At 32.4% G+C, this 11,876-nt stretch overlaps 1 protein-coding gene across 1 annotated transcript; it reads left to right on the top strand.

Moving 5' to 3' along the window:
* The first annotated feature begins 2,949 nt into the window (after positions 1-2,949).
* LOC147808021 (uncharacterized) lies at positions 2,950-8,325 on the top strand. Its single transcript, XM_087166830.1, has one exon. The coding sequence runs from the start codon at positions 2,950-2,952 to the stop codon at positions 8,323-8,325; it is 5,376 nt and encodes a 1,791-aa protein (XP_087022956.1).
* The last annotated feature ends 3,551 nt before the right edge of the window (positions 8,326-11,876 follow it).

Here is an 11,876-nt window from a genome sequence, read left to right as displayed (position 1 = left end):
TCTATATCAAAAAAATAGAAAATGTATCTTCTTGTTGCTTCTTGAATAGAATTATTATTATTATACAGGGTACTCAATTAAGACCATAATAACAGTATTACTTTTAAACTACTTCAGGAATTGTTCATAGTTTCTTAGTACAGCAAACTGTCGATGTGATATAAGAATAGACCACCAACAGCGCTTATTGATGGAAAACTGACGAGCTAAAGTTTCCATTTCCGAAATTATATGTAATACAAGTAAGTGAATATGAATTACAAAGAAACTATTTCTGTTACAGAATCCTTTCGACGAATCTCTGTGCTAAGAATATAAATTTGGATAATTAAAACCATTTGATCGCAAAAACAAACTCACCAGAATCACTTAACAACATTAATATTTTGTAATTTACGGCAGATTTTGGCTCAGAAATTATCTAATTTACTCCTTTTACTGAAGACAAAATTATCCGTTTGAAAATATCGCCTCGCAGAATCAACTGTAGTAAGCAGTTGCAAACTTTCTAACCGGAACTAGAGCAGGTATTGAGCCCGAGATTGTTATTGTTTACATTTATATTGAAAACATCATCCATATGAAACATGAAAGTTTCTCGTTTTTCCTACAAAGAGTGTCGTAAATAATATTTTTTTTTATTTGATTCACATGCCTTAAAACATTTTCACTTTTTTTAAATAAGAGAAACGGAACAAAATATCAAAATATATACACATACATATATATATATATATATATATATATATATATATATATATATATATATATATATAGTCAAACCCCGCTATAGTGAACACGGTTTATAGTGAACCAAAAAAGTGAGGAAGTTGGATATAATGAACTTTTTTCTATTTTCGACTAATTTTTTTCCCATTTTTTTTTTTTTTTTTTTTGTAATAATTTTGAAATTTTTTCTTCAAAATAAATACATATACCGATTTTTAAAACCATCTATAGAGGGGAATGCATAGTTTTTCTTCTTGTTTGCTTCTTTTATCTCATTTTCCTATCCCTAAACAAACCAAGGATATGTTTCCAAACCAGGCAGATGATGCACCAGTAAGGTGCATATATGGCAACGTTACTTTTAAAAAGTAACGAGTAAAAGTACAAGTATTTTTAAAAAAAGTAACGAGTAAAAAGTAAAAAGTTCTTATTTTAAGTAACGAGTAAAAAGTACAAGTAAAAGTACAACTTCTAAACAAAAAAAGTAACGATTTAAAAGTGCATTTCTAGGAAATCGAAAATTCAAAGTAACCTAAAATTTTATTGAATAATATTCTTATGTTCTTTAATGTTTTTGTAAAATTGTTGTTATTTATTTAATTATTTTTAATTTTGAAAGTTATGGACATTAATTTATTTCTAAATTCGGAAGAATATTATAATATAATTTTATAATATAATCGTATAATATAATTTTAAAATCAAATATAATTTTAATATCAAATTTCTTATGGATTTTCACGAAAAATAAATTTTATCTATTGATTTTAATTTTTTTTTTATTTGTTTAAATTACCATTGATTTAAAATTGTATTGCTCTATAGAAACGCGTTTTGAAAGCACAAACATAAACAAAGCAAACACAAGGTTTCAGATAGCTTTGTGATCTTTGAGCTAGTAAAAAATAATTGAATGTGCAGTATAAGTTGAAACAGAACAGTCTACAGTTTTATTTGTAACAATGGCTAATGTTAAAGTCATGCGAGAAAATAATTTTTCGAACATTTCTGCCTAACAGATTAATTAAAATTTGTAAACGAATTTTAGTATCAGCGGCTAAATTAATACCTTTGAGTTTTCAAGAGTTAAAATAGTAATTATAATAGTTTTCAATAGCACAAATAGTTCTGAAGTTCTTAGAGATTTGACTGGGCGTTATTTAACAAGGTCGGGCATGAACATAATTTTAATAAAAAATGTACTAGGTAAAAGTGTATTTAGTAAAAAATGTATTATTAGTGAGTTCAAACAGAAAATTGAAAAACGCAATAACAAAATCCGAAAGTTTTTATTTAAAATGTATTAAATAAATGCATAAAACTCGAAAATGAATGAAAATAACTTGCTAATTAATATTTTTATTCATTTTGCAAAATAATTGCATTTCGAAAGTGGTGTTACTGAATCTGCTGCGAGAATTTCTCAGAACGTGCTTAGCAACGCTGAATAAGCGCTCCGCGGGAGCGCTAGAAGGTACTGCAGTATTATATTTCACATATAATTTTTTTACGATTGGATATCGATTCGAAATTGATATGCTTTCGGTTTCGACATTTGAGCTCATGTATGCCATAAATTCTTCTGTCGATGGTGATTGGCATGATGTTTTCAACTTTAGAAAATTTAAAATCCCTGGTTTTTTTTCTGTTACGTTATAGTTATAGCAGGGTGTTCAGCTTGGACAATTCTTTCCAGCTTTTTTGTAGCCTCCTCCCTAGCTTTTTCTTCCAACCAATTAAATTTGATTCAAGGTACCAGACCTGCAGCATATAATAAATCTTCCTGCGATTTCACATCGCGAAACCTTTCGCGCACGCCATCTAAAAGAGCTTTGTTTAAGGTTTACAAACTGTTGTTTTAATAATGTTACTATTGTGGAAAATAGAGTGATAGTTTTTGTAAATATATGTCTGACGTCACAAAGTTATTTTATATGTTCTTTAAGCTGTAATTATTGTATATTTGTTAAAAGAGAAAATGGCAACGATGTTGGTATTCGAATGTTGATAAAATGAAAATGGTGAAAGTTAATGCATCGTGTCAAGTTATTTTCGACTAGAATTATTGTAATCTTGTAAAGTATAGAAATTAAATGGAGTCAGATAATAAATAAGCTGAGTACGACTGAATGAAACAATATTCAGGGAGATACTACCGACATTAGTGGTGACCGACGGACGTGATTCTACAAAAGGTATTGTGCCATTAAGTTTTAAATTATGGAACTCTTGATTAAGAAACGCTCGCCAATTAGAGGCAATTTTACAAAAATTTACAATGCATTAACTAAATTGTTGGCGGAAGAAAATCCTAAGGAGGAAAATATTAAAGTAAATTACGCTAACTTAGAAAGAATTTATCAGTCTTTGACGATATTGGACAATGAAATCTGCGACATGTTAATAGATACTTCCGAACAGCAAAAATACGATGATGAATATAATGCTATCGAAGAATATAATGAAAAAATGGTTTCTGCGAAAGTAAATTTCGAGCTTTTTTTGGCGAAAAACGCAAGTTTAGATAGAATAAGTTTAGATGGTTGTTCGTTGTCAACGAAAAGGAAATTGAAATTGCCAAAAATAGAATTAGTGAAATTTAGTTCAGAGTTAAAAGATTGGCTTTCCTTTTGGAGCCAGTTTAAAAGAATACACGAGGATAATGAATTAGAAAATGAGGATAAATTTCAATACTTAATTCAATGCATCAGCAAAGGAACAAGAGCTAGAGAAATAATCGATAGTTTTCCGCCCACTAGTGAGAATTATAAAAAGGCGATTGAAAGTTTAAAATCTCGATTTGGGCGAGATGAGTTGTTAATTGAATTTTATGTGAGACAACTTCTTCAACTGGTTGTTCAAAATGCAAAAGGAGCTAAAAATAAAATTAACACCAGTAGTTTGTATGATAAGTTAGAATCATATCTAAGAGCGCTGGAATCAATTGGCTTAACCTCTGACAAATACGCCGCCATGCTTTTTCCACTTGTAGAATCATGCATTCCGGAGGATGTTTTTAGGGTATGGCTAAGAAACCCAGGCGCCATTACAGATGATTCATCAAATAATGTTTACAGCACAAAGTTAAAAAGTTTATTGGCATTTCTCAAAACCGAAGTAGAAGGAGATGGACGAATTCGTTTGGCGCAATCCAGTTTTGAAAATGATCGAAATCGTTTGGAACAATCCAGTTTTGAAAATGAACGCCGCCAACGAAAAGAGAAATCGCCACAATTTACTACTGCTAATGATTTGTTCTCGGGAACACTTGAAAAGAAGAAAATAAATCATCCTTGTGTATTTTGTGACAAAGTGCACGACAGCAAGGAATGCTTTCACGCTCAAGCACTGAATTGGGAACAAAAGCAAGAAATTTTACGTAATAAGAAGTGTTGCTTTCTATGTTTGAAAATCGGACACAGATCAAAATTCTGCAAAACTCGGGTAAAATGTGTTTTGTGTAGCAAAAGGCATTTGGTGTTAATGTGTCCAGAATTGCCAGCTAACAAACTAACTGAAAAGAAATCCGACTTGACCTCGCCAAAAGTCAGTTTGACAAGCCATTGCAGTACAGAGGACGTGTTACTTCAAACATTAATTGTGAAGTTGAAATCAAGAGGTAAAACACGCCAAGTTCGAGTTCTAATTGATAGTGGATCGCAAAGGTCATACATACTTGAACGTACTGCTGAAACTTTTGGCTTGGATCCAATAGAGAAGAAAAGTTTCATACATGCATTGTTTGGCGGATTTAATACTCAGGAAAAGCATCACAAGCTCTTTAAAGTAAATCTTGAAGCTCTCAGTGGGAATTTTTCATGTGACATAGAAGTTTTGGATCATCCAAAAATTTGCAGTAAGATCCCTAGACTTAAACAGGGTTCCTGGAATAAGGAATTGCAAGAAAGCAAGATATGGATAACAGATTATGGAGAAAACTGCCCTGATATAGAAATTTTAATAGGAGCTGATTTTTGCGGCCAACTTTTTACCGGGCGCATACATAAACTTAAATGCGGCCTAATAGCGTGTGAAACTTATTTGGGTTGGATAGTCATGGGTAAAGTGCCTGGAGAGAGATTTGACCATACCACAACCAACCTGATAACTTCATTGTTTGTAACAAACGCATCAATAGCCAATCTCTGGGAAATGGATATCCTTGGTATAAAAGATCCTATTGAAACCAAATCTAGAAAAGAAATGGAAGCAGCAGCTGTCGATCATTTTAGGAAAACTTTTTCAATAAACGAAGATGGCCGTTATGAGGTCCATTTACCTTGGAAAGAAGCCAATTGTGAGTTGATTGACAACAGGGACATTGCAGAGAAAAGACTTATTTCGACATCTCTGAAGCTCATACGGGAAGAAAAGTATAATGATTACAATGCAGTTTTCAAAGATTGGGAAGAATCAGGGATAATAGAAGTAGTACCCGAAGAAGAACATCAACGTCCCTCTATTTACTTGCCTCATAGAGCCGTTATAAAGGAGAATTCCACAACCAAAATAAGGCCTGTATTTGATGCTTCTTGTCATGTAAAAGGGCACCTGTCACTGAATGACTGTTTGGAGAAAGGCCCCAATCTTCTAGAAGAAATTCCACCTATATTAATGAGATTCCGCAAGGATAAGATTGGCGTAGTTTCCGACATCAAAAAGGCATTTCTCCAGATATCTGTTTCGAAGGAAGATTGTGATTCTCTCCGTTTTTTGTGGTGGGAGGACTTTGAAAAAAGACAAACGAAGGTGTTCCGAAATCGGCGTGTCGTATTTGGACTTACATGCAGCCCATTCCTATTAGCTGTTGTATTGAATAACTTGATAGAAAACGCCCCAATAGAGATGCAGGAAACAGCAGACATCTTAAGAAGATCCTTTTATGTAGACAATTGTGTTACCTCTTTGCCAACTGAAGAAAGAATGATAACATTCATTCATCAATCGAGAAATTTATTGGAAAGAGGCCGTTTTGACCTCAGAGGTTGGGAACATTCCAATTTCTACGAAATAAAAACTTCTGAGAAACCCATATCTGTTTTGGGATTACAATGGGATAAAATCGAAGATACTCTTTTTTGTGATATACCATCAGTTGAAGAATCGAAGAAAAATGTGACCAAAAGAAATATTCTTTCAACTGTGAATAAAATATTCGATCCTCTAGGACTTTTATGCCCTGTGACAGTCATTCCCAAGCTTATTGTGCAACAAACTTGGAATCTCAAGATTGGTTGGGACGCAGAACTTCCAGAAGAAATCCAAAATAAATTTGAAGTCTGGATTAAAGATTTAGAGTTACTATCCAGTGTTAAAATTCCCCGATGTCTCGATATATGCCAGCCCAGGTCTCAAATAAGCCTTCATGTCTTTGTGGATGCAAGCAAACTTGCATACAGTGCTGTTGTATACCTTAGGAGAGTTGAAGGCAAAACTATAAGGGTTGATTTTATTCAAGCGAAAAGTAGAGTCTCTCCTTTACACAAGATGTCAATTCCCAGACTTGAGCTACTTGCATGCTGTATTGGAGCACGACTAGCCCATTCCGTAATGAAGGCAATGGATTTGTTTGGTGTGCCCATTACCTATTGGACGGATTCCTCAACCGCTCTCAGTTGGATAATAAGGAATGAGAACTGGGGAGTCTTTGTTAATAACCGAGTAAGAGAAATCAGAACGCTTTCGAATAAAGATTCATGGAAACATATTTCCGGAGAGCACAATCCCGCCGATTTACCTTCAAGGGGTTGTTCAATTACAGCCTATTTAAAATCCAAATGGTGGGAGGGGCCGTTATGGTTGAGACAAGACGAAGAAGATTGGCCAAAATCAGAAGTACAAATAGATGAAGAGGAAGTTTCAAAAGAAAAAAGGAAAGGTCTTGATTTATCATCTACCCTTCTCGTTACTGAGGAAGAGAGAAAATGGTACAACAGAAGGTTTTCGAAGTATTCTCAAATACTTAGAATGATTGCCTGGATTCTCCGTTTTTCAAATAACTCACTTAAAAGAAAAAAGAAAATTACAGGGGAGCTATTAATTACTGAATTGGAAATTGCAGAAAAGAAACTTGTAAAATTTATTCAACAAGACCATTTTAAGCAAAGTGAATGTCATAAACAGCTAAAATCGCTTTGTACCTTTCATGATGATGAAGGACTTCTTAGACTCAAGACCAAGATCATAAGACGTAAAGATGAAGAAAATTTTTTGTGCCCAATCATTCTCCCATCTAATAATGATGTGGTTAACAAACTCATCCATGAACGTCATTTACAACTCTCACATGCTGGAACTCAGGTTGTATTGACGAATATTAGGCAACAATTCTGGATTTTAAGAGGCAGAAAAACTGTGCAACGTGTAATAGCGAAATGTGTCCAGAGCAGGAGGCATGCTGCAAAAGGAGTTGAATCCATTCCTACATCACTACCAGAAGATAGAACCAGGGATACTTTAGTCTTTGAGGTAATTGGATTAGATCTGGCAGGACCGTTATACATGAAGACTGGAGAAAAATTGTGGATTCTACTGTTCACCTGCGCAGTGTATCGTGCTATTCACCTGGAGCTACTAAAAAGTGTGTCCACAAACTGTTTTCTTTTAGGCTTAAGAAGGTTCATAGCTCGCCGTGGTCGGCCTAAAATAATATATAGCGACAACGGAAGCAATTTTCTTGGAGCCTCGAATCTTATGAAAAGTCTAAACTGGGATCAGATAATTCGTGACACTTCAATCTACAGAATACAATGGAAATTTAATCCCCCAGCTGCACCATGGTGGGGCGGTTGGTGGGAGAGAATTGTGCAAATGGTGAAAAGTCTATTAAAAAAGGTGTTAGGAAAGGCTTGTCTTGTTTACGAAGAAATTCTAACCATTCTGTGTGATGTAGAAGCTGTAATTAATGCAAGACCCCTCACGTATGTCTCAGATGATCCAAGAGATTTGGTTCCCCTATCTCCATCACTGTTCATTCAGGATATTCCAACTGTTGGTGTCCCAGATTTGGATCATTTGGATGACATTAATATTTCAAAAAGGTTGAGATACCAGCAAAGGCTACGTAGAGAATTTCGAAAACGATTCCGAGATGAATATCTTAGTCTTTTAGTGCAGTCACCTGTTAAGAAAAGGTATCTAATCAAAGAGTTAAAGATAGGTGATATTGTGTTAATTAAGTGCGATAATAAGAAGAGAATGGATTGGCCTCTTGGACGAATTATTGAAGTTTTTCCTGGACAAGACAATTTCATTCGTGTGGTTAAAGTTAAAACTGCGAATGGAGAATTGACACGACCTGTTAAAAATATATACCCCTTAGAGATTTCATGTAGTAATGAACTGTGCGAGAAAGTAGACATTACCAAAACTGAGTCTGTGGCACCTGAAGTTGTTGTCAATCAAGACTCTGATACAACTCAGACTGTTGCTCCAAGAATTGTGGTTGCTCCAGACTCTGATTCCAAGAATGATCAAACTAGGTGCGGAAGAAGAATTAGACTTCCAAAACGTTATGATGACTTATTCAACTTCTCATTATTATTTGTAAACTGTTCTATCTTAATTTATATGAATGTTGAATTATATGTGTGTTGATTATATGCGTGCGTGTGTGATTGAGTTGAATGTTTTAAAATTAGTTTAACATTAAATGTTTTGATAAATTAGCATTTATCAAAAGGTGGGAGTGTGGAAAATAGAGTGATAGTTTTTGTAAATATATGTCTGACGTCACAAAGTTATTTTATATGTTCTTTAAGCTGTAATTATTGTATATTTGTTAAAAGAGAAAATGGCAACGATGTTGGTATTCGAATGTTGATAAAATGAAAATGGTGAAAGTTAATGCATCGTGTCAAGTTATTTTCGACTAGAATTATTGTAATCTTGTAAAGTATAGAAATTAAATGGAGTCAGATAATAAATAAGCTGAGTACGACTGAATGAAACAATATTCAGGGAGATACTACCGACAACTATGAAGCTCTTCTTCAAAAGAGCCGTCTTTTTCCCTTCAGGCATGACAATTTTAAAAGATAAAGGTATTTAAACACGAAGTTAGCTGCGAATGCATATATATGTCACATTAATTTTATAAATTAAAAAAACATAAGCATTTTTTTTCCTTTTTTTAATCTCTTTTTTTTTAGAAAGCTTACCGAGTTTTAGAAAAAAGTAACGATTTCATTCGACATTTCCGTTACAAATACTTGTACTTTTTCCCTTAAAAAGTAACGAAAGTACAAGTAAAAGTACTAAATTTAAAAAGTAACGAAGTACAAGTAAAAGTACGTACTTTTTACTTGTACCGGCGGTACAAGTAACGAAAGTAAAAGTACTGCCATATATGGTAAGGTGTCAGTTGGATCAATATGCATTTTCTGTCAGAGGGAATGAGTAATTATTCATTATTAATCAAAGAGTTGGACACTAATATGTGTTGATAAGGCCCTCATTTCAACTTCTTCTTGCTCTCAGTTCAGTTAAAAAAATCCTGCAAACAAGTGTCTTAAATTTAAATATGGCGATCAGAAAACGTAAAACGTTGATGATGAAATGGGCAAAATCAGAAAAATTGAAAATGGATGCAATCAAGCTGATATTTGCAGGGAATATAAACTATCCAAATCTGCAGTTTGTAACATATGGAAAAATAGACAATTAATAATTTCTGCTCATGAAAAAAAATTTAGATGGCAGAAAAAAGTTGAGAAAAGCAGATCACAAGAATGCTGAAGAATCATTACTAAAGTGGTTCACCATTCGAAGAAGCCGCAATCTCCCAGAATCTTTACAAATGTCGATGAATTTGCTAAGCGACTTTATGAGAATACTTTTATGTGCTCGAATATCAGGTTAGACAGGTTTAAAAAGCGGAGTAGCAAAAATTCTGGAAAAATTATCTGAGAATTGGGAAGTGTTCACAAAACGAAAACTTGTACACAAGACGAAGAGTAATGAAAAATAACACATCTTTTGCTACTGCATAATATTTTTCAGTCATTTATTTGAATATTGTGTAATAAAAGGAGGAATTTGAGAACCATTAGTTAAATTACCTGCGTAACGGATATAGTGAACTTCCGGTTATAGTGAACCAAAATTTCGGTCCCTTGAAGGTTCACTATAGCGGGGTTTGACTGTATATATATATATATATATATATATATATATATATATATATATATATATATATATATATATATATATATATATATAAATGTGAAATTAGAAATGAATGGTGTTTTCTACGCCGCACTGCAAGCTCTTTACTGTCTATACTTCCGGGTTAGTGCTGCCTGTGTATTTCGAAGCCATATGGCTCAGCATGATCATTCTGCTTCGTGTTTCGCAACTATCTTGAGTAGTATTTCTTGTTATACGTGTAGTTTTTTAAATGATTAATTATTTTTGTTTAAAACAAGAATTGTCATTTGAAACCTGTCTTTTCAAAACGTAAGAATAGCCATTTGAAAAAACGAATCGTTACAGAAAACTTTTTACTTTGCCAACAATATACCAATTCCGGAATTTAAACCTAAATGATAATTTGTAAAATGAACTTAATCTCGCTGCTCGAACAATATGCTAATATTAACGTATGACTGGTGCACGGACTTTCAACAGGAACAGTAATAAACAAATATAAAAAGGCCAAAACAGGACAGCCAAAAAAACGAGTTATTTCGCAATCTAGCAACCATATCATATTTTTTAACAATACATCTATAAATAGCTAAAACAAATTTTCTTTTCTAACTAACCAGAATTATTTAATATCTTTTGAAATACAGACGATTTGAACTCAAAAATTATGTAATTTATTTCTTTTATTCGCTATCACAACGCTCGAGTACGCCCTCTAGCGGGAGCCTGAAAATATCAGACATTAATTTATCACGTTTTCATTTAGTTCCATCAAAATCAATGGCAGAATCAGACCCAATTTTCTTAGCAGCAAATAAAAATAAAAATTTCCCTAAGGAAAAGACGAAGAACTTGAAAAAACTCTCCAGAATATTGGGATATCTTTCAGACCCCGAACATCTGAAGAAAAATTACTGAATAATTTTTAACTTCTATTATCAACAAACTTGCAACTGATAACTTCTGATTTCGCTATAGCATACTGAGCGGATGTTCAGATGTTACAGATCTGTTACAGATGCGTGTATTAAGGTAAAATGCATTTCTTCTGTCTTCGATTCATTACAAATTAAAGTGAAGTCAACATTGCTTTCGTCATTTCAATGAATAAATGTGAATACAGAACTGTAATAGTTATAGAATATTTCTGTATCCATATAATTCGGAAAACAACAATAAAAAATTATCCAAATTACTTGTAATAGTGCCATTTGTGCTGATTCTTAATTAATTTTTATCGTTTTCTTGGTAAGTATTTTTTAGTTTTGAAAGAATAATTTCAACTAGAATTCAGTTATTCTGTTTTTAGCTACATATTCAAATTCATATCAAGATCTTGCAATTATAAAATTTTGCTGTGTAGTATGTTATCTAAAAGTAATGAAGGGATAAACTATGCATCTATTATTTGAGAATAAACTTTTCAAACAAAGAACATATCATTTTGGAATTCTCCGGATTTATAAATCATTTTGGAATTCTTCTGATTTATTAAGCAGGTAAGTGTTAATTTTTATGAAGTAAAAAATTTTACTTTTAAAAAAATTTTTTTTCTTATTTGATGATAGTTTTCTATAGAATGGTTTTCTACGTCCGATTATGAATCAAAAAAGAAAAAATATGAAAGTTGTTTATTTTAATGTAAGGAATTTTTAGAATTGTTTTTTTCTTTCTTGTTTTGTATCGTAAGCATTCTTTATTTTACATTTTTTAGTTTCTAAGTAATGATTTTTATTAAAACTTAAAATTTTTTATTAAAAATTGTTGTCAAAAAACTTCTTTTCCAAAATTAAATTACATAAAATTATGAAGCTTATGTATACTTTTTGCTTATTTTATTGTTTGAAGTAATATGATTCTTAAAACTATGGAGTGTAAAGTTTAAATAGGTCTTTTACGTTACATCATTAAATTTAGTAAAACTATTTCTCAGACAGGTTTTAACTCTAATAAGAAGATACATATTTTCTTCTGTTTATTTGCAAATATTTTTCAGATTT

The sequence above is a fragment of the Parasteatoda tepidariorum genome, chromosome 6 (assembly GCF_982258835.1).
Source record: "Parasteatoda tepidariorum strain Cologne lab strain chromosome 6, Ptep-v5.0, whole genome shotgun sequence".
Classification (NCBI taxonomy): Eukaryota; Metazoa; Arthropoda; class Arachnida; order Araneae; family Theridiidae; genus Parasteatoda; species Parasteatoda tepidariorum.
This window is presented reverse-complemented; position numbering and strand designations above follow the sequence as displayed.